Source organism: Chiloscyllium punctatum, chromosome 5, assembly GCF_047496795.1.
Source record: "Chiloscyllium punctatum isolate Juve2018m chromosome 5, sChiPun1.3, whole genome shotgun sequence".
NCBI classification, from domain to species: Eukaryota; Metazoa; Chordata; class Chondrichthyes; order Orectolobiformes; family Hemiscylliidae; genus Chiloscyllium; species Chiloscyllium punctatum.
In genome coordinates, this window is record NC_092743.1 from 145,896,115 (window position 1) to 145,920,921 (window position 24,807).

Below are 24,807 nucleotides of genomic sequence, written 5' to 3' on the forward strand. Positions count from 1 at the left end.
GGGCAATTAGGGATGGGCAATAAAAGCTGGCCCAGCCAGCGACACCCACATTCTTTGAATGAATATATTAAAAAATTATGTTCCAAATTCCAATTCCAGGAAAAATAGCCCAGGAGTGGGATAGTTTTAACAGTTTCCTCATTTCCCCTCCCCCCACCTTACCCCAGTTCCAATCTTCCAGCTCAGCACCATCCTCATGACCTGTCCTACCTGTCAATCTTCCTACCCACCTATCCACTCCACCCTCCTCTCCAACCTATCACCTTTACCCCCACCTCTATCCACATACTACACTCTCAGCTACCATCTCCCCATCCCCAGCCCCAGCCCCCTCCCATTTATCTCTCCACTCCCGAGGCTCCCAGTCTCATTCCTGATGAAGTGCTTTTGCTCGAAATGTCGATTTCCCTGTGCCTCGGATGCTGCTTGACCTGCTGTGATTTTCCAGCACCACTCGAGTCTTAACACAGATTTATGTTAGTTGGTGGCATAAACATATGCAGCCACCCACCTGCATATTTGCCTCCATATGGGGCTAAAAGGAATGAACGCTTCATGTGAAACCATTAACCAGTGTTCCAGAATCTTTTCTTTCAACTGCTGTGAATTTTTATCAATTTTGATTTTATTTGATATTTTTAGCACCCACTGTTAAAGTTACGTTCTACTATGAACAAGACACCAGCTTCTCTTTTGAGTCCAATTATACTACCTGTGATCCTTTATTGCAGCTTTAGTGAAACACAGACAGATATTTTAAAAGAGAGCATCAGACTTGAGTACAGGAGGATGGAAGTGAGGACTGACTGCCCTTGCTGAGGATTTGAAATGAAAAAAAGAAAATGTATAAAGTACATAATTATAGTTTAAAGATATAACTTTCTAAAACACAACGTGAAACAAAAATTACCTTCCCTGTGACTGAACACTTGGGATATAATTCCAAATCAGCATTACATTTTTTGCTGCAGATTTAAAGCATTATAATGTCACACTTTTGGAATCTTCCTATAGCCTTTAGAAGAGATCACGTTACAGTAGTGAGCATGATTAATAGCCCAATACATTTCTAAAATTTGAAATGACGTTTTGAAAACGAAGACAATTACTGAACATTGCCTGCAGTGCACTGACACTCCATGAATCTCAACTGACTCAATAGGAATAAAAAAAAGTAGTCAACAATGTAAACCTTTTTGGAAATGTTCACATTGAAACTAAAGCAACTTCAGCGTTATGAATGAAAAAGCTAAAATCAAGAACGGTGATGAATGAACTGGAAACTATTTATTCGTATAACAGATTCTTCTTTACAGATCTGATAACATCTTTAAAGTATTTACAACAGCAATTATATAATACAAAAAAAAATCTGGTTTCCCCATCAGCTCAGGCACCAGCCTTTTTATGAAATGAAGTGCAGTACTGGAGTATATTAAAAAGCAACAATGAACAAGTTAATGAGATCACCCGCTGTACTTTTCACTTCTGAGCACCACATTACAGCAGACAGTTAGACTGGCAGTCAAAGCAGATTTGGAAGACATGGATTGTCAGAGCTGAACCGTGCTGATGCATTAAACTGGACAGCTTCAAGAGAAACATTATAGACAACTCACTACTATTACAGGTTACATGGGACTATTAGAGATTACATGGGCTGTACCATGCGTTTCAAGACCAAAATGACTGCCATCGCAATGTTGCAGACAGATGCTTTTCCTTTCTCCTGGTTACAATTATTTATGAATAGATTCTATCACAATAAAGGCCATTTGTTCTCATATATAATTGTTTGAAATGCACAATAAAATGTGGACATAGTACCCCGTGCTGTTTTTGATCAATACATGTGTATATAGGCATATATCTAATACAACTGAAACGTCCATGTCTTCATATCATTTGAAGTATAGGCCAATTCTGAGTTCAAGTCAATGGGCATGCAATGAAAGAACAGACAGCTAGCAACACAGTGGAATTGAGATCTGCAAGAAATATCCCAGTAGACATCGCAATTCTTCACAACTAAAAGATTCACAGACAAAATAAAAATACAAAAATATCTCACTCAACCCTAGTTTTTGTCCCTTTCTTAAACATGAGATATTTTCTGGGATTCCTTAGCTTGTTTGCAACTATACAACCATTTAATCACCCTGGCATTCCTTTCCACAGCTGAAATACCATATGGTACACGATCATTAGCTTCCTCGTCATCTGTCAGGTCATCATTGCTCCGTCGTGACTGCTCACAGTCTGAACTGATCATGCTCGCACTGCGAAAGTTCAGAGAGATTATGTCCGAATTCGCCCTTGTGAAGTTTTCCATTCCAATGTTTTCAAGTTCTTCAGGATCGAGTCCACAGTAATTAAAGAATCGCTCTACGTCAGCATTGGCACGGGCGTATCGATCGCTGAGATCAGACTTGGAGCGGTGAAGTGATGGCCGTCTGCTTGGATTGTTGGGCAAGTCTGGAGGGGTTTGTGCTGGTGACTTGGGTGCATTACATGTTGAAATATTAGGTTTGGGGAGAACAGGAGGAGCAGAACTGCTGCTGGGGATTGGGTTTAGAGGCTTCCCTTCAGCAACCCTCCTCACATCTGCTGAACTGTGAGAAATATGCAGGGCTGAATCACTGACTTGGTCTTCAAACAATCGCTTGGTTACATTCAGGTTGCCTCCCTGTAGACTGCCGTGGCCTTGGTTACTGTACACCTGAATAGATTCTGCAAATATGCGCCTGTTGATTTCTGTAGATGCAGGTCTATGCTGGGGCCAGTTCCGTGCAGTGTGTTTGTGCACTGATCCTGAGGTGGAACTTTCCGAGCTATTAATGATATTCTTCAAAATTTCTAGATTCAAGTTTTCTCTTTTTGCAGTGCTGTCTGCTTTATGATTGTTAGACAGCTTTTGTGAAGGGGTACCTGCTGCCCGCCTGACTGCTGGGCAGACTGGCGGCTTAGCCAGCACAGCCGGTTTCACTGGTTCCTGCTTGGCATTGATGACTTCTTGACTCTTCACATATTTTGCTTTATCAGCTTCAAGCCGTTCCACGGCACTCAGTCTTTTCGGGTTAGGCTCTGCCTGTCTTCGAAAATAGTCTGGCCCTTTATTTAGTATGCGAAGAGGAACAGCTGATGTGAAGGTGGTTGCTGAACCAACAGGTTTGACCATGCTATCTGCTTGGAGCATTTCTGTAGGCATGCTCGATGGCCTGTCCCCAGCAGCCGTCTTGGAATCTGTGTTGAGCAACTCCAAATGCACTGTGTTGAATCATGTATTACAAACAGACTGAAGGAAGGAAGGATCTTATGCTGCAAATATTATCAGCAGAACCTTATATCATTCCTCATAAATATCAGTGTTCTCTTTGTACAAAGGGCCCCGAGACACAACTTGGTATTCCTCTGTGCTGCTGCTTCTTTGATGCTGACAGAGATTTGGGAGACTTGTCTGTTCTTTCCTACACAATTCCAGGCAGGGATCTGAAATAGAGAATAACCAACGATGTTAGTATCACTAGGTGAAAAAGTACCTGGTTTGCGGTGATTAGCTAGTAAGAATGCAGCAAATCATCTGGGGACATACAAATGAAAACCTGCATTATCAATTGTGTGCTAAAATACATCAAATGCGCCAAATGTGATCTTTAAAAATAACCTTGTCGTACAAGCTAGCTTCGCACCAAGATTTTGTACCATTGTATATTGGCAATAACTGATCAATATTAATAGCTGTCTCTGTTGGGAATGAAGGCTCACTTCAGCCAAGTGATGCTGACCTTGGCCCAAAGACAGGCTGAACAGACCTAAGTTGCTGTACATGTCATGGACCATCCAGGCACATTTGAGAGTTTATTTCAAGATGGGATAAGGGCAATGCCAACTTGTTTGTTCAATTTTAAAGAACTATTCATACACATATTAACACACCCAATACTTCGAATGCTGGATCTTTTGTTATTGTACAGGTTCAGTGACTTTGTTCTCGAGAAAGATAAAACCATTTTCGTGTCTGTGTTACATTTAGCCAATACAACAAATCTGAAACATAAAGTTAACCACAGGAAAAGTCCGTTCATGTGTTATTAACATCGGCAATAAATTGGGACAAGTGACCAATTTTCCTCCCAAAAAATGAAAAATGTACACTTAATTTTGCAATTCAATACTTTAGTTTGATACTACAATGCACCTTTAAGCAGGTAATACTTAAATGCAGAATTTTACCACATTTTCCTTGATATCACTGACTTTTTTTTGTTCTTTTCATTTGCTCATGAAACATGGGAACGGTTGAATTTTTTTTGATTCACTTAGGGATGTTGCTGGCTGGGCAACATTTATTTTGCATTCCTAGTTAGCCTTGAGAAGGTGGGGGTGAACTGCCTTGTTGAACACTGTAGTCAATGTGCTTTAGGCAGACCCACAATGCCCTTAGGGAAGGAATTCCAGGATCTTAATTTTTGATATTAAGGGAATTAAAGGATACAAAAGGAATTGAGGTAAATCAGCCTGGGTTTAATGTCAAAGTAGATTAGAAGTGTCATGTGGCTCACTCTGACTCCTATTAATTCTGCAATGACGCAACTGCAATCATTTAGGTATGTGAGAAGTATTCTATCAGATGGCTGACTTGTGCCTTGTTGATGGTCGAAAAGCTCTGATGAGCTATTCACTACAGAATAATCAGTGTCTAAGCTGGTCTTGTGGACACATATTCTATCTAGGTGATCTAGTTCTGACTTTAGTGACTGTCTTGAATGCAATGGATATAGAAGCTTCAGGTAGGAACGGGAGGGAAATAAAAGGCGGGAAGGAGTTGCATTGCTGGTCAGGGATGATATCACGGCTGTGCTAAAGGAGGACACTAAGGAGGGCTTGAGTATTGAGGCATTATGGGTGGAGCTGAGAAATAAGAAGGGTGCAGTCACATTGTTGGGGCTGTATTACAGACCTCCCACCAGTGAGCGTGAGATAGAATAACAATTAGGAAACAGATTATGGAAAGATGTAGAGGCAACAGGGTGGTGGTGATGGGAGATTTTAATTTTCCCAACATTGACTGGGATATACTTACTGTCAAAGGTCTGGATGAGGTAGAATTTGTAAGAAGCGTCCAGGAGAGTTTTCTAGAGCAGTATGTCAATAGTCCGACAAAGGAAGGGGCCATATTGGACCTGGTACTGGGGAACGAGCCAAGCCAGGTGGTAGAAGTTGCAGTGGGAGATTTCTTTGGGAATAGTGACCACAATTCTGTACGTTTTAGAATACTCGTAGACAAAGATGAGAGTGGCTCTAAGGGAAGAGTATTAAACTGGGCCTAGGCTAATTATATCAAAATTAGGCAAGAGCTGGGAAATGTGGATTGGACACAACTATTTGAAGGGAAGTCCACATTTGATATATGGGAGGTTTTCAAAGCTAGGTTAAAGATAGTGCAGGATAGGCATGTCACATTGAAAGCAAGGGATAGGAAAGGCAAGATTCGTAAACTGTGGATGATAGGAGAAATCGTACAACTAGCCAAGAGGAAAAGGGAAGCAGACGTAAGATCCAGGCAGCTAAGAACAGAAGAGTAGGTTAGCTTTATTTTCATTAGAAAAAAGGAGATTGAGGGGGGACCTGATTGAGGTTTACAAAATCATGAAGGGTATCAACAGGGTGGATAGAGACAAGCTTTTTCCCAGGGTGAAGGATTCAATAACGAGAGGCCACATGTTCAAGGTGAGAGGTGAAAAGTTTAAGGGGGATACACGCGGCAAGTACTTTACACAGAGGGTGGTAGGTGCCTGGAAGGCGTTACCAGCCGAGGTGGTAAAGGCAGGCACGGTAGATTCATTTAAGGTGCGTCTGGACAGATGCATGAGGAGGTGGGGAGCAGAGGGATACAGATGCTTAGGAATTGGGCGATAGGTTTAAACAGTGGATTTGGAATCGGCTCAGGCTTGAAGGGCCGAAGGGCCTGTTCCTGGGCTGTAAGTTTTCTTTGTTCTTTGCGTGGGAATTCAGTGATGATAATGTTGTTGAATGCCAAGCTAAATTGGTTAGACTGACTCTTATTGGAGGTGGATATTGTCAGATACTTGTACAGAAACAATGTTACTTTGACTTATCATTTCCATTTTGAATGTTACCCAGATCTTGCTTCAAGCAGGCACAGACTGCTTCATTCTGAGTACTTGCAAATTCAGTGCAACTAGCAGTGTGCATTGCCAGTCCTGAGCTTTTGTTGTTGGAAAGGTCAATTAATTGAGTGACACCAGTCACAACTGAATGTGGCAGAACTACAGGGCTTTGATTTGATCTATTTGTTATGGAATTGCATAGTTCTGCCTATACCATTTAGTTTTCTACTGTTTCGTAGCTACACTGGTTGGCATCTTATTTTTAGGCATGCTCAGTGCTGTTCCTGGCTTAGTCTTCTATAATCTTAATTGAAACATGGCTAAACAGGGTTGTGTGTTCCTAGGGCTGTGTAGCAGCCCACAGCTCATATGTCAAGAATTCTGTATGACTGCAAATTATCTGCCTGTGAGCTCCCTACCATATACTACATTCAGGGCTGGAGCAACAGACTAGAGAGAGATACAAAACAGTCTGCTCCACCACTTCAAAATAACCTTCTACCTCCAAGTACACAATCTGAGCTTCGAACATTCCCAAAAGGGGCAGTGACTGATATCATCAGCAGTTGGTCTAAGGAGCAAGGTGCAGAAATGGCCAATATCAGCTGAAGGAAGTTGCTGCTCATGGATTGGGTTCGAATAATTTTTTGAGGCAATTTCCTAAGCATCCTTTCATATTTTCGCAATGCAACACCATACTACAAAAATAAATATACAGACTCTATCATATGTCTGCGAATGAATGTTGTCTAAAATATCTGCAATCTTATCACTTTGAAAAATCACTGTTGGATGTCTACCACATTTGGAACAAAGTGAACAGAAGAAATAATGTTTAGAAACACACTCATAACACTGTGCTCTGTATCTCAGAACTAATTCAGGTTGCGTCAGGGAAGAAACCTAAAATTAGCTGGACAATGAATACAGGTCGTTCTGCTATAGCGCACATTTTAACATGAATTCGTTACAACACGATTGACAAATTGGTGACACTGCTTCGAAAGTACAAAGAGTTAAAGCATTTTTTGGTTATAATGTGATTCCGGCCACATTAGTTTAACGATGTTGCCAAACACAATTTTCTTGTAGAACATAGAACAATACAGCGCAGAACAGGCCCTTTGGCCCTCGATGTTGCACTGACCTGTGAACTATTCTCAGCTCATCCCCCTACACTATCCCATCATCATCCCTGTGCTTATCTAGGGATTGTTTAAATGCCCCTAATGTGGCTGAGTTAACTACATTGGCAGGTAGGGCATTCCACACCCTTACCACTCTCTGAGTAAAGAACCTGCCTCTGACATCTGTCTTAAATCAATCACCCCTCAATTTGTAGCTATGCCCCCTCATACAGGCCGACATCATCATCCGAAGAAAAAGACTTTCACTGTCGACCCTATCTAATCCTATAAATTAGAAATAAAATACAGTGTGGAAACAGGCCCTTTGGCCCAGTAAGTCCACACTACCCTCCGAAGAGTAACCGTATAGACCCATTCCCCTACCTTTCCCCCGATTAATTCACGTAACCTACATATCTTTGGACTGTGGGAGGAAACCGGAACAAACTCACACAAGATGCATGGAAAATATGCAAACTCCACACAGACAGTCACCCGAGGCTGGAATCGAACCTGGGTCCCTGGCGTTGTGAGGCAGCAATGCTAACCACTGAGCCACCATGCTGCCAATATGAGATTGCATGAGAACGGAACTACCACATGATAGCAGAACTGACTGTATATGCATTCAGAACTTGCATAGGGAAAATGTTGAATTTTTTTGAAACTTTGACGATATTTTCAGAAGGAACCCACTGTTACCTGCAAGAATCACGTGTTCAAAAGCAGGCTTATAACTGAAGATTCTGAATAGATTAATAACTTGTTATTTCAAATGTAAAAGTAAAAAAAAAAGCCTCCTCCATACAAAAAGAATCTCACTTTCAAACATTTTGCAACAAAATATTCTTTAATGGTTAAAAATGTCATTTGTACAGAGCTTAAACATACACTCATTAGCCTGGTCAGGTGGCTTCCTGGCTGGTTTTTGAGGAAATAACATCTAAGAATGCCCCAGCTGTTTGAAGCTTTCAGACAGAAGTCATACTAAAGAGATAGCTCAATTGTATTTAAGATTCTATGTTACATAAATATCTATCAACAGAGAATTGAAGTGTATAGAGAGACCAAATGAAGCCCACTTCTTCCTCAGGCAGCTTAGGAAATTCTGAGGAACGGTCACCAGGCCCAAAAGTTAACTTTGATTTCTCTTCACAGATGCTGCCAGACCTGCTGAGCTTTTCCAACAACTTCTGTTTTCATTAGGAAGTTCGGCAAATCCATAAAGACTCTCACCAACGTCTACAGACAGACCACTGAGAGCATACAGTTCAGGTGTATAATTGCCTAATACGGCAACTGCTCTGCCCAGGACTGTAGGAAACTACAGAAGGATGTGTGCACAGCCCAGACCATCACAGAAGCCACCCTCCCATTCATGGACTCCATTTATACTTCTCATTACCACAGAAAGGCTGTCAACAATATCAAAGACCCATCCCACCCCTGCTAATGCTCTCCTACAACCTCTTCCATCAGGTAGAAGATACAGAAGCCTGAACACACGAGCCAGCAGGTTCAAGAACAGCTTCTTCCCTGCCGTTATTAGACTGCTGAATGGACTCCTCTGACTTTAAATAATGTTGATCTTGCTTTGTGCATCTCCTGTTCAGCTGTAACTTTGTATGCCTTGTTGTGTCCAAGCACCCTATGATCAGAACATTCTTGTTTGCTTTGATGTGCTTGAACTGCTTGTAAAACAAAACTTTTCTCTGTACTTACATACATGAGACTGTAATAAATCAAAACAAATCAAAATGAATTGAGTCGTTGCAACTTGCATATCAGATGTCCTGGAGATTCCAGAATAAAGCAGAAACTGAAAGTCTGGATTTCCCTTTACAAACATCCAATAGGTTGTGGCATTACATAAATGTTGAAAGTTCAAAGTATCAGAGAAAAATTATTTTCATTGCTTTTCATGCATCAGTTATTCTGATGAATTCTGTAGTCTTAAAAAAGCACGAAGCTATGCAAAAACATGGTGAAAACTTGGATTTTATCCAGAATGTCTCCTTTTCAAGCTCTACTGATGGGAAAAACTTGCATTTTCCACTTTATAATTTGACAGCTGGAACATTGAACATAATTAAACTGAGAGTAGAAATTGCAATGTTTATCCCTCCAATCCCCAGCCCCACTTTGCTTAAGAGACTGGGTTTCAGACAGACAAACAGAATTTCGGAGTGCAATGCAGTGAAATTTATTTAGCCACCTTAAATTTTTAAGGTGGAATTTAATCATATGGGACTATATTTGAAGTTATTTTCAACTGTTGACTTTATTTTGAATCATCAGCTTTTTAAAAGAATGCGTCAGCTGTTGGAAATTTGATATATTTGAATGCATGAGAATATTGTTAGAACAGAACCATCCCAAGGAGAAATGGTGAAGCACGTGACCAAAAACACTCAGGTTATGTTCCAGAGGAACATGCAAAAGGGAGTCCAAACAGCAAATGCACTTTCTGCTCTAATTTCGAGACAGTTGAGGAAAACATGCTCAATAAAGCCAAAATATATCAGTAGGTATCTCGTTCCTTTGTAAAACCAGGCAACAGAACTGTTAAATATGTAAATAATGAAATATTTACTTCCTCTCTGAAGGTGTTAATTCCTTGCCATGTAAAGACAATTCCACTTCAGGGGAGAGAGTCATGACAGTGAAGTCTGATGTCATTGCCCCATATAGATTTCCTTCCTTGTAATGCAACAGTGGCATCTAATGGGACAAACTTCACTGGTCACTTCAGTTGGAACACTGTGTTAGTGTTCACATCAGTATTCCACTGAAACTGGCTGTAACCCCTGTGTAGACTGGGGAGTGGCCTAGTGGCATTATTGCTGGACTGTTAATCCAGAGACCCAGGTAATTTTCTGGGAACCCGGGTTTGAATTCCACCATGGCAGATAGCGGAATGTGAATTCAATTAAAAAAAGTCTGGATTGGGAATCTATTATCAATTGTCAGGAAAAATCTACCTAATGAATGTCCTTTCAGGAAGGAATCTACCAACCTTACCTGGTCTAGCCTACATATACTCCAGACCCACAGCAATATGATTATGATTTGGAGGTGCCTGTGTTGGATTAGGGTGGACAAAGTTAAAAATCACACAACACCAGGTTATAGTTCAACAGGTTTATTTGGAAGCACTAGCTTTCAGAGCGTTGCTCCTTCATCAGGTGGTTGTGGAGTATAAGAGTGTAAGACACAGAATTTATTGCAAAAGTTGACAGTGTGATGTAACTGAAATTATATTTTGAAAAAGACCATTCTCAAGTGAACTTTTACAATAGGTGCCATGTCAACTCAGATAATGCATTGAAGGTGTGAGGTGCCCTATATGAGGCTGTCTGTGCCCCAATGTTCAGACTGATTCTCTTTCTAAAAAATGGACTTACAGAATCTTACATGAACTCATGCAGTTTTTGAGCAAAATAAAATGTAATTCTGCAAGTACAAATTCACCCCACGAACATATGTGTGTGTGCGTGCACACACAGGGGTACAAGTGTCTGTGACCGAGTATGTGTATGAGTGTGTGTAAAGGGGTATAAGTATGAGAGGGTGCATGTATGGGTGAGAGTGTGGATGTGTATGTGTGAGCATGAGAGAGAGCTTGTGTATGAGAGAGGGTCTGCGTGAGTCTCTGGGTCTGCAGGAGTGTATGCACGTGCATGTGAGAGAGTGTGTCATGCAGTGGGGTCACCTTTAGTGTGATATGAATCCAAGATCCCGGTTGAGGCCATCCCCATTGGTACCAAACTTGGCTATCAGCCACTGCTCGACCACTTTGCTTTGTTGCCTGTCCCAAAGTCCCCCTTGGAGGATGGTCACCCAAAGGTCCGAGGTTGAATGTCCCAGACCACTGAAGTGTTCTCTGACTGGGAGGGAACATTCTGTCTGTTGAGTGTTGTGTGGTGTCCATTCACCCATTGCCTCTGCTCGGTCTCACTAATGTACCATGCCTCAGGGCATCCTTGCCTGCAGCGTACGAGATAGACAACGTTGGCTGAGTCACATGCGTATCTGCCACATACATGGTGGGAGGAATCCCCATGCGTAATGGTGGTATCCAAGTCGACTTTCTGACATATCTTGTAGCATTCGCCATGACAGGGTTATATGGTCTTCTGAAAGCTGGGCAGTTTGCTGTGAACAATGATCTGTTTGAGGATTGGGGTGGCTGCTTAAAGGCGAGAAGTGGAGGCATGGGGAAGATCTTGGTGAGGTGCTCATCCTCACTGATAATGTGTTGCTGACTGTGAAGAACATGGCGTAGTTTTTCAGCTCCTGGGAAGGGTACCCTGTTGGTTGCAGCTTGTGTCTGTCTCCTGAGGAGGTCATTATGGTTCCTTGCTGTGGCACGTCGGAACTGGCGGTCGATGAGTTGAGCATCATACCTTGTTCTTATGAGGGCATCCTTGAGTACTTCCAAGTGCCTGTCACGTTCCTCCTCATCTGAACAGATCCTGTGAGTGTCTAGGGCTTGTCCATAGGGAATGGCTATTTTAATATGTTTCGGGTGGAAGCTGGAGAAGTATAGCATCATAAGGCTATCAGTGTCTCAGGTACTCATGTGACTCGGCCAATGTTGTCTATCTCATACACTGCAGGCAAGGATGTCCTGAGGCATGGTACATCAGTGAAACCGAGCAAAGGCTACGGCAATGGATGAATGGACACTGCATAATAATCAACAGACAGGAGTGTTCCCCCCAGCAGTCTGGGACATTCAACCTCGGACTTTCAGGTAACCATCCTCCAAGGCAGGGGATTCCCACGAGGAGGTTGAACAGTTCATCCACTTTACCAACACCTTCCACCCCGACCTCAAATTTACCTGGACCGTCTCAGACTCCTTCCTCCCCTTCTTAGACCTTTCCATTTCTATCTCGGGCGACCAAATCAACACGGACATTTACTATAAACCAATCGACTCCCACAGCTACCTAGACTACACCTCCTCCCACTCTGCCCCTTGTAAAAAAGCCATCCCATATTCCCAATTCCTTCATCTCCGCCTCATCTGCTCCCAGGAGGACCAGTTCCAATACCGTACAACCCAGATGGCCTCCTTCTTCAAAGACCGCAATTTCCCCCCAGACGTGATTGATGATGCCCTCCACCGCATCTCCTCCACTTCCCGCTCCTCCGCCCTTGAGCCCCACCCCTCCAACCGCCACCAGGACAGAACCCCACTGGTCCTCACCTACCACCCCACCAACCTCCATATACATCGTATCATCCGTCGTCATTTCCACCACCTCCAAACGGACCCCACCACCAAGGATATATTTCCCTCCCCACCCCATCAGCGTTCCGAAAAGACCACTCCCTCTGTGACCCCCTCGTCAGATCCACACCCCCCACCAACCCAACCTCCACACCCGGCACCTTCCCCTATAAACGCGAGAAATGCAAAACTTGCGCCCACACCTCCCCCTTTACTTCCCTCCAAGGCCCCAAGGGATCCTTCCATATCAGCCACAAATTCACCTGCACCTCCACACACATCATTTTCTGCATCCGCTGCACCCGATGTGGCCTCCTCTATATTGGGGAGACAGGCCGCCTACTTGCGGAAGGTTTCAGAGAACACCTTTGGGACACCCAGACTGACCAATCCAACCACCCCGTGGCTCAACACTTCAACTCCCCCTCCCACTCCACCAAGGACATGCAGGTCCTTGGACTCCTCCATCGCCATACCATAGCAACACGACGGCTGGAGGAAGAGCGCCTCACCTTCCGCCTAGGAACCCTCCAACCACAAGGGATGAACTCAGATTTCTCCAGTTTCCTCATTTCTCCTCCCCCCACCTTACGTCAGTCCCAACCCTCGAACTTAGCACCGCCTTCCTAACCTGCAATCTTCATCCTGACCTCTCCGCCCCCACCCCCACTCTGGCTTATCACCCTCACCTTGACCTCTTTCCACTTCCAATGCCCCTCCCTCAAGTCCCTCCTCCTTACCTTTTATCTTAGCCTGCTGGACACACTTTCCTCATTCCTGAAGAAGGGCTCATGCCCGAAATATGGATTCTCCTGCTCCTTGGATGCTGCCTGACCTGCTGCACTTTACCAGCAACACATTTTCAGCTCTGATCTCCAGCATCTGCAGTCCTCACTTTCTCCTCGAAGTCTTTGGGACAGGCAACAACGCAATGTAGCGCAGAGGCTGATAGTGAAGTTCGGTACCTATAGGGAGGGCCTCAACATGACCTTGGGTTCATGTCACACTCCAGGTGACCCCACTGCACTCACAGAACCCATACACTCATGCACTCCCTCTGTCATACGCTCACACATGCACACCCATACACGCATCCTCTCACAGATCTATACCCCTTTACATTCAGACTCACACACATACACATACTCTCTTACAGATGCTTATACCACCCCACACACATAATCCCACATATAGGTTTGTGGGGTGAATCTGTATTTGCAGAATTACATTTCATTTTGCGCAAAAACTGCATGAATCCATGTAAGATTGGGTAAATCCCTTTTTTAGAAATAGAATCAGTCTGAACATTGGGGCACAGACAGCCTCACACAGGGCATCTCACACCTTCAATGCATTATCTGGGCCAACATGGCACCTATTATTAAAGTTCGCTTGAAAAAAATGTTCTGCGATTTACATATAGAGTCATAGAGATGCACAGCACAGAAACAGACCCTTTGCTCCAACCCGTCCATGCCAACCAGATATCCCAACCCAATCTAGTCCCACCTGCCAGCATCTGGCCCATATCCCTCCAAACCCTTCATATTCATATCCTTCATATACCGATCCAATTAAATGTTGCAATTGTACCAGCGTCCACCACTTCCTCTGGCAGCTCATTCCATACACGTACCACCCTCTGCGTGGAAAAGTTGCCCCTTCAGGAAACTTATCTTTCCCCTCTCACCTGAAACCTACGCCCTCTAGTTCTGGACTCCCTGACCCCAGGGAAAAGACTTTGCCTATTTACCCTATTAATGCTCCTCATAATTTTGTAAACCTCTATAAGGTCACCCCTCAGCCTCCGACACTCCAGGGAAAACAGCTCCAGCCTGTTCAGCCTCTCCCTATAGCTCAAAACGTCCAGCCCTGGCAACATCCTTGTAAATCTTTTCTGAACCCTTTCATGTTTCACAACATCTTTCCAATAGGAAGGAGACCAGAATTGCACACAATATTCCAACAGTGGCCTAACCAATGTCCTGTACAGCCACAACATGACCTCCCAACTCCTGTACTCAATACTCTGACCAATAAAGGAAAGCATACCAAACGCCTTCTTCACTATCCTATCTACCTGCGACTCCACTTTCAAGGAGCTGTGAACCTGCACTCCAAGGTCTCTTTGTTCAGCAACACTACCTAAGACCTTACCATTAAGTGTATAAGTCCTGCTAAGATTTGCTTTCCCAAAATGCAGCATCTCACATTTATCTGAATTAAACTCCATCTGCTACTTCTCAGTCCATTGGCCCATCTGGTCAAGATCCTGTTGTAATCTGAGGTAACCCTCTTCGCTGTCCACTACACTTCCAATTTTGGTGTCATCTGCAAACTTACTAACTGTACCTCTTATGCTCGCATCCAAATCATTTCTGTAAATGATAAAAAGTAGAGGACCCAGCACAGATCCTTGTGGCACTCCACTGGTCACAGGCCTCCAGTCTGAAAACCAACCCTCCACCACTACCCTCTGTCTTCTACCTTTGAGCCAGTTCTGTATCCAAATGGCTAGTTCTCCCTTTATTCCATGAAATCTAATCTTGCTAATCAGTCTCCCATGGGGAACCTTGTCAAACGCCATACTGAAGTCCATATAGATCACATCTACCGCTCAGCCTTCAGCAATCCACATCAATACTTCTTCAAAGAACCAATCAAGTTTGTAATTTCCCACGCACAAAGTCATGTTGACTATCCCAAATCAGTCCTTGCCTTTCCAAATACATGTACATCCTGTCCCTCAGGATTCCCTCCAACAACTTGCCCACCACTGAGATCAGGCTAACCGGCCCATAATTCCCTGGCTTGCCCATACCACCCTTCTTAAACAGTGGCACCACGTTTGCCAACCTCTAGTCTTCCGGCACCTCACCTGTGACTATCGATGATACAAATATCTCAGCAAGAGGCCAAGCAATCACTTCTCTAGCTTCCCACAGAGTCCTCGGGTACACCTGATCAGGTCTTGGGGATTTATCCACCCTTGACCATTTCAAGACATCCAGCACTTCCTCTTCTGTAATCTGGACATTTTGCAAGATGTCACCATCTATTTTCCTACAGTCTATATCTTCCATCTAAACCTTTAACACTATGGCAGTCCCAGTCTTTGTTTGGAAAGTTAAAATCCCCTACCATAACTACCCTATTATTCTTAAAGATAGCTGAGATCTCCTTACAAGTTTGTTTCTCAATTTCCCTCTGACTATTAGGGGATCTATAATACAATCCCAATAAGGTGATCATCCCTTTCTTATTTCTCAGTTCTACGCAAATAACTTCCCTAACCATATGAAAGAACTAAAGTCAACATGGCCATTCTAAAAGATGAGAGACTTAACAAACAATCCAGGTCTTTTTCAATATATAATTTCAGTTGCATCATACTGTAAACTTTTGTTATAAATTCTGTGTCTTACAATCTTATTCTCCACAACCATCTGATGAAGGAGCAGTGCTCTGAAAGCTAGTGCTTCCAAATAAACCTGTTGGACTATAACCTGGTGCTGTGTGATTTTTAACAATATGGTTGACTCTTAACTGTCCTCTGGGCAATTAGGAATGGGCAGTATATGCTGGCCTAGTGACATCCTCATTCTGTGAATGAATAAAAAAAAATTCCCTGAAAGTACGAGTGTAGGCCATTCTGGGCTTTATTGTTAGGGCCATCATGTATAACAGTGAAGGGGCAATGAGAAATTTATAGCATGCAATGACTAAGCACTGTTAAGTGTACTCAGTGCTATTTTGAATACCCCCAAAAAAAAAGGCATACACAGGGCAACCCCCACATCCACGGAATGTTTTCCACGGTTTCAGTTACCCAAAGCTTACCATTGCCCAAATATATTATAAGGAAGATTTCAGAACCAGAGACCAGGGGGCTGCTGGGAAGATAAATTTCCCATTTCCACCCCCCGTGGGTACATGGGGACTACTGTACAACCTTGGTGACTGCATTTACATATACCATGCTGAGACCTAGGAAAGAAAACTGCAATTACGACAGACTTGTGATACTGGTCATTTTCATGAAATAAAAAATTAATACAGGCTTTTAAATTTAAGACTTGTGTTGAAGTAAATAGAGAAAGTCTGTTCCCTTTAATGCGAAGTCAGTACTACAAGCTCACTGAACTTGAAGGAAAACTCGAACGACAACACATATGCAAATTTTGAGACGGGGAGAAATTCCTTTTCTCAAAGCGGTTGTAAACTGTGGAATTCACTCCCCCAGGGTGTGATGGATGCTGGGAGATTCAGTAGGCTTAAGGATTATATAGACAGATTTTTAATTAGTCACAGGTTGAAGGGTTATGGAGAGCAGGCAGGAAAGTGGAGTTCAGGCTGAGATGAGTCCAGCTATGATAGTATCAAAGGTGGAGTAGGCTCGTGGGACTGAAGTACCTCCTCTTGCTCCAGGATTTTATGATTTTTTTTTCTCTATTTTGAATTGATATCATAGACCAGTAGGTTGCAGTGTGCCTTATGCCAGAATAAAATTGTTCCCAGGGAAAGAAAGGAGCAAATAATGTGATATTTACTCACAGACAATAAATTAAAAACTTACAAAATAGCATCAAACATAAAAGGAAAAGAAAGCAGAATTTTTGAATACCAAACAAAATAAATCCCTATTGTTAATATGGCAAAATATTACACTAACACAATTTTCAAAATGTGAATATATTAGGAGGTAAATCTTTAATGTTTCATTTTAATGGACATAATTTCTTCAGACAGAACTTTAAATCAATGTTTTGCTACTCCTACCTTAGAATGCCATGAAATATTATTGCAAGGGTGAATCTGCACGTGTGCAAAAAGACAATTTGTGCACAGGTATGGAATTCTGTGATTTTGTGCATGTACACATCAGATCAGTTACACAGTCAAGCTTCTTTAAAATTTCTTTCATGGAATGTGGGCATTACTGGTATAGCTTGTTTATATTGTCAATCCTTAATTGCTAGGCCATTTCAAAGGGCAATGAAGATAACCACATTGTTGTGAATTTGGAGTCACAGACCAGGTCAGACCAGGTGAAGGTGGTAGATTTCCTTCCCTACGAGGGCATTAGTGAACCAAATGAGATTTTACGAAAATTGATGATAGTTTAAGGAAGATGGACAACAGACCGGCTGGTTTTGTCATGGGCCAGTGAAGATATTAGTGTTTTAGGGCCCTGCTAGGGAAAGGGGCTAAAAATTTTTTAAATTGCAATCAGGTTTAAAAAAACTGTTCATTTTATTTAAATGTGAGCTGCTTATACATTCCCTTGTTAAAAGAAATAAACAGGATGGGTGGAAGATGTAAGTTAAAGCTGCATCCCTCAAAGATAGTTTGATTTAACATGTGTGATTTCCTGATCTTCCCCGATGACGGAGGCACACCCTCTTTTCAAGGCAATTTCTCCTCATTCTCCATAACACAGTTCAAACACTATCCTCTCTCCTCCCTACCTGAAACATCTGAATGTGGTTGCCAAGACCATAAGCAGTCCTCTACTTAATTTTTTTAAACTAAAAAAAATTGAAGGAGAGAACGAACTGAATCCCTTCTCTATTCTGCGTCTCAGACCAATTAAATTATCAGTGATAGAGTATAAATGAAAAAGCCCAAACACAAGGGGCACTAATCTTGCATAACAAGGTGGGTTATTGCATGATAGGAACAGATCAGTTTAACAATCTGACATAATTATGAAGGACTCTCTAGGACAGTTCTCAATATATCTGCTCCTTCCAATATTTATGCAGATCACTACTGCCTCTACCCAAATACCATGTGTCATCATCAGACAGGTTAGGGCTAAGTATAACATGAATATTAGGACATTCAGAACCATTAGCTTATTCAACACTCGACACATGGAACACTTGCATGGGATTTAGGTATCATATCAAACAGGAAACTGGCAGCACATAGAATTAAAAAACTGTTGAAAGAGAACTGTGGAACTGGTTATATTAGAACATAGAACATTACAGCGCAGTACAGGCCCTTCAGCCCTCGATGTTGTGCTGACCTGTGGAACCAATCTGAAGCCCATCTACCCTGCACTATTCCATTCTTGTACATATGCCTATCCAATGACCATTTAAATGACCTTAAAGTTGGCGAATTTACCACTGTTGTTCCACGCCCCTCCTACTCTCTAAGTGAAGAAACTACCTCTGACATCCATCCTATATCTATGCTCTCTCAATTTAAATCTTTGTCCCCTGGTGCTATGCATTGCCATCCGAGGAAAAAGGCTCTCCCTGTCTACCCTATCTAACCGTACTTATCTTATATGTCTCAATTAAGTCACCTCTCAACCTTCTTCTTGCTAATAAAAACAGCCTCAAGTCCCTCAGCCTTTGCTTGTAAGACCTTCCCTCCAAACCACGAAACATCCTAGTAAATCTCCTCTGAACCCTTTACAAAGCTTCCACCTCCTTCCTATAATCTGGTGACTAGAACTGTACGCAATATTCCAAGTACAGCTGCACCAGAGTTTGTACAGCTGCAGCATGACCTCAAGGTTCCGAAACTCAATGTCTCTACCAATAAAAGCTAACACACTGTATGCCTTCTTAACAACCCTAACAACCTGGGTGGCAACTTTAAAGGATCTATGTACATGGACACCAAGCTCTCTTTCTGCTCAACTACACGACCAAGAATCTTACCATTCGCCCAGTACTCTGCATTCCTGTTGCTCCTTCCAAAGTGAACTACCTCACATTTCTCCACGTTAAACTCCATTTGCCACCTCTCAGCCCAGCTCTGCAGCTTATCTACGTCTCTCTGTAACCTACAACATCCTTTGTCACTATCCACAACTCTACCAACCTATGTCATCCGCAAATTTACTAGCCCATCCTTCTCTGCCCTCACCTAGGACATTTATAAAAATTACAAAAAACAGTGGACCCACAACAGACCCTTGCAGTATCCCATTAGTAACTGAACTCCAGATGAATATTTCCAATCAACCACCACCCTCTGTCATCTTTCAGCTAGCCAATTTCTGATCCAAACCACTAAATCATCCTCAATCCCATGACTCCGTATTTTGTGCAAGAGCCTACCGTGGGGAACCTTATCAAATGCCTTACTGAAATCTATATACACCATATCAACAGCTTTACCCTCATCTACCTGTTTGGTCACCTTCTCAAAGAACTCAATACATTTTGTGAGGCATGACCTTCCCTTCACAAAACCACATTGACTATCCCTAATCAACCTATTCCTTTCTTGATTATGACTATAAATCCTCTCTATTGTAGCCCTTTCCAACACTTTACCACCACCGAAGTAAGGCTCACAGGTCTAAGTGTTGTGAAGAGGTATAATCTTGCTCCTTCCCAACTGCACTGATGGGCATATTGTATCTAAAACATGCATAGAAATCACAGCACAGCTATGAATGGAGAAGACAACTAATTTACCCAAGATCCACGCCAAAACATCCTCCCTGGAATTTCTGAGCTGAATTTTCCTGTAACTTAAATTACAAAGTCTGGGCAATCACTTAGCTTTTAAATGTCAAGGCAGTTCTTAGGCTGTCAGCTCTTTAAGATTCTGCATCAGCATTTTTTATAATTATCGATCAGCTTTTGCGAGTTCACTAGCTTAGCCCATATAGAAGTAGAGCTATTAAAGGGAAGTTTTCTTGCTGGTGGCAGGCAATGTGCTGTTGCAGGCACAGTGCGAATTGCAATTATGTTGCAAAGAAAAACAGTTGTTACGTAGCAAATTGAAGTGATTTGAACTGCCTAAGTTTTTAAGTTTTAACGATTTAAGTGACATAACGTTTGCAACACAAGTGTGTAAGTTAAACGATTGTTGAAGTGGCCTATTGAAAAATGCTTAAACATTTGGCAACACTGAGGAAGGACCTTCACAATCCATTGAGATTCACACAAGTTACACTTCCCCGACAGCAGAAATGATTCATTTTTAAACATCACTTGGCAACCAGTATTTTAAGATGAAGGACTGTTGATTATCATACATAAGTTACACTGTGTATAATCTAAATTTAAGTGCTTTACCAGTTTAACAATGCTGCTGTGGCTAACATTGTACCCTTGTTAAACGAGGGATTAAGGAGAAGTCTGGCAACTATAGACCTGTGAACCTGACTTTAGCAGTGAGTACGTTGTTGGAAGTAATTCTCAAAGATAGGATTTATATGCAGTTGGAGAGGCAAGGATTGAATAGGGATAGTCAGCACAGTTTTGTGCAAGGGAATTTGTGTCTCACAATCTTGAAGTTTTATGAGGAAATAACTAAGAAGATTGAAGCCTTTGACAAGGTTTCACATTGTAGACTCATTCGTAAAGCAAGATAACAAGGGATTCAGGGTGAGCTTGCCAACTGGATAAAAAAAACTGGCTTAACAACAGGAGACTGGGGGTGGTGGTGGAGGGTTGTTGTTTGGACTGGAGGCCTGTTACCCGCAGGGCTCCATAGGGAGTTGTGCTGGGTCCACTTTTGTTTGTCATTTATATAAATGATTTAGATGAAAATATAGGAGGCATGGTTAGTAAGTTTGCAATGGTGGTACAGTGGACAGTGAAGAATGTTATCTTCGGGATCTTGATCAATTGAGTCAGTGGGCTAAGGAGTAACCGATAGAGTTTAACTTGGATAAATGCAAGGTATTGCCTTTTGGTAAAACTAACAGGGCCAGGACTTATACAATTAAAAGTAGGGCGTTGGGTAGTGTTGTAGAATAGAGGGACCTAGGGTTCAGGTACATAATTCTTTGAAGTTTGTGTCACACATGGAGAGAGTGGTTAAGAAGTCATTTAGTACACTTGCCTTCTTTGCTCAGATCTTTGAGTATAGGAGTTAGTACACCATACCAAGGTTACAAGGAGTTGGTGAAACCTCTTCTGGAATAGTGTGTCCTGGTTGCCCTGTTACAGGAAACATATTATTAAGCTAGAAGGGGTTCAGAAAACATTTACCAGGATGTTGCCGGAAATGAAGGAGAGGCTGGGACTTATTTTCCTGGAACTTACAAGGTTGAGAGGTGACCTTATAGAGGTTTATAAAACTATGAGGGGTATAGATAAAGGTGAATGGCAGGTGGAGGGCATAAAGTGGGGGATTTCAAGTCTGGGGATAGAATTTTAAGGTTAGAGGAGAAAGATTTTAAAAAGTCATGGGGCGCACTTTTTTTACACAGAGAGTGGTTCATGTGTGGAAGTAGTGAATGGGGATGCAGTTACAATGTTTAAAAGACACTTGGATAAGTACATGAATAAGAAATGTTTGGAGGGAAATGGACCAAGCTAGGCGGGTTGGCGAGTTTAGTTTGGGATTATGGTCGGCATGGACTGATTGGACCAAAGGTCTGTGCTGTATGACTCTATAACCATCCATAAATGAATATTAAACGCAAAGAGATATGGAGCATTACTCAAAGTTTTTGCACAGCTTGCCTGAGCAGTTTTCCAGGAACAAAGTATCTGATGTATTGTGAATGTACAATGTTGGAACATGCAGCTCCATTCACAAATTACCCAATTCTAAAGATTTTGCTGTTTGAGAATCATTTTGGGGCTTCTGTGGTAAAACAGAGGCAGAAATATGGAGCAAACAGCCACTTCCTGGGTGACTGCAATTTATGGCACAAATAAAGGACAACTCATGGAAGTTCATCCCATTAATTTTAGAATACCTAACTGTTATTATCTACAAATCTTTTCACACATAGAACCCCTACAATGTGGAAACCCCTACAATTCTTTACATCGAGAGTTGTGAGAGCATGGAATGCGTTGCTAGTAGCAGTTGTGGAAGTGAGATCATTGGGGACATTTAAGAGACTACTGGACATGCATATGGTCACAGAAATTTGAGGGTGCATACATGAGGATCAGTGGTCAGCACAACATTGTGGGCTGAAGGGCCTGTTCTGTACTGTGCTGTTCTATGCTCTATGTTCTCTATGTCATTTGGTCCAACAAGTCCTCTGAAGAGTAACCCTCCCAGACCCATTCCCCAACCCTATTATTCTACATTTACCCCATAATGCACCTAACCTATACATCCCTGAACACGATGGGCAATTTAGCATGAACAATTCACTTAACCTGCATATTTTTGGATTGTGGGAGAAAATCAGAGCACCTGGAAGGAATCCATGCAGATACAGGGAGAATGTGCAAACTCCACACAAGCAGTCATAGAGTCATAGAGATGTACAGCATGGAAACAGACCCTTCGGTCCAACCTGTCCATGCCGACCAGATATCCCAACCCAATCTAGTCCCACCTGCCAGCACACAGCCTATATCCCTCCAACCCTTTCTATTCATATACCCATCCGAATGCCACTTAAATGTTGCAATTGTACTAGCCTTCACCACATCCTCTGGCAGCTGATTCCATACACGTACCACCCTCTGCGTAAAAAAGTTGTCCCTTAGGTCTCTTTTTTATCTTCCCCCACTCACCCTAAACCCTTGTCCTCTAATTCCGGACTCCCTGACACCAGGAAAAAGACTTTGTCTATTTATCCTATCCATGCCCCTCATAATTTTGAAAACCTCTATAAGGTCACCCCTCAGCCTCTGACGCTCCAGGGAAAACAGCCCCAACCTGTTCAGCCTCTCCCTATAGTTCAAGTCCTCCAACCCTGGCAACATCTTTGTAAATCTTTTCTGAACTTTTTCAAGTTTAACAACATCCTTCCGATAGAAGGAGACCAGAATTGCACGCAATATTCTAACAGCCTAACCAAGGTCCTGTACAGCCGTAACATGACCTCCCAACCCCTGTACACTGTGCTCTTATCAATGAAGGAAAGCATACCAAACGCCTTCCTCACTATCCTATCTACCTGCGACTCCACTTTCAAGGAGCTATGAACCTGCACTCCAAGATCCCTTTGTTCAGCCACACTGCCTAGGACTTTACCACTAAGTGTATAAGTCCTGCTAAGGTTTACTTTCCCAAAATGCAGCACCTCACATTTATCTGAATTAAACTCCACCTGCTACTTCTCAGCCCATTGGCCCATCTGGTCCAGATCCTGTTATAATCTGAGCTAACCCTCTTCGCTGTCCACTACACCTCCAATTTTGGTGACATCTGCAAACTTACTAACTGTACCTCTTATGCTCGCATCCAAATCATTTATGTAAATCACAAAAAGTAGAGGACCCAGCACCGATCCTTGTGGCACTCCACTGGTCACAGGCCTCCAGTCTGAAAAACAACCATCCACCACCACCCTCTGTTTTCTACCTTTGAGCCAGTTCTGTATCCAAATGGCTAGTTCTCACTGTATTCCATGAGATCTAACCTTGCTAATCAGTCGCTCATGGGGAACCTTGTCAAATGCCTTACTGAAGTCCATATAGATCACATCAACTGCTCTTCCCTCATCAATCTTCTTTGTTACTTCTTCAAAAAACTCAATCAAGTTTGTGAGACATGATTTCCCACACACAAAGCCATGTTATCCCGTATCAGTCCTTGCCTTTCCAAATACATGTATATCCTGTTCCTCAGGATTCGCTCTAACAATTTGCCCACCACTGAGGTCAGGCTCACCGGTCTATAGTTCCTTGGCTTGTCTTTACCACCCTTCTTAAACAGTGGCACCACGTTTGCCAACCTCCAGTCTTCGGGCACTCTCACCTGTGACTATCGATGATACAAATATCTCAGCAAGAGGCCCAGCAATCAATTCTCTAGCTTCCCACAGAATTCTCGGGTACACCTGATCAGGTCCTGGGGATTTATCCACCCTTGACCATTTCAAGACATCCATCACTTCCTCCTCTGTAATCTGGACATTTTGCAAGATGTCACCATCTATTTCTCGACAGTCTATATCTTCCAGATCCTTTTCCACAGTAAATACTGATGCAAAATATTCATTTAGTATCTCCCCCATTTTCTGTGGCTCCACACAAAGGCCGCCATGCTGATCTTTGAGGGGCTCTATTCTCTCCCTAGTTACCCTTTTGTCCTTAATATATTTGTAAATACCCTTTGGATTCTCCTCAATTCTATTTGCCAAAGCTATCTCATGTCCCGGTTTTGCTCTCGTGATTTCCCTCTTTAAGTATACTCCTACTTCCTTTATATTGATTAGATTACTTACAGTGTGGAAACATGCTCTTCGGCCCAACAAGTCCACACCGACCCGCCGAAGCGCAACCCACCCAGACCCATTACCCTACGTTTGCCCCTGCACCTAACACTACGGGTAATTTAGCATGGCCAATTCACCTAACCTGCACATTTTTGGACTGTGGGAGGAAACTGGAGCAACCGGAGGAAACCCACG

At 42.6% G+C, this 24,807-nt stretch overlaps 1 protein-coding gene across 11 annotated transcripts in view; it reads right to left on the reverse strand.

Moving 5' to 3' along the window:
• Window positions 1-1,267: 1,267 nt before the first annotated feature.
• fam110b (family with sequence similarity 110 member B) overlaps window positions 1,268-24,807 on the reverse strand; it is a 216,556-nt gene continuing 193,016 nt past the window's right edge. For all 11 annotated transcript variants that reach the window (XM_072571597.1, XM_072571603.1, XM_072571602.1 and 8 more), the window contains one exon: window positions 1,268-3,489. In XM_072571597.1, coding sequence (XP_072427698.1) covers window positions 2,096-3,208 — 1,113 coding nt within the window. In that variant the 5' untranslated portion in view covers window positions 3,209-3,489 and the 3' untranslated portion in view covers window positions 1,268-2,095. The remainder of the gene's footprint in view (window positions 3,490-24,807) is intronic.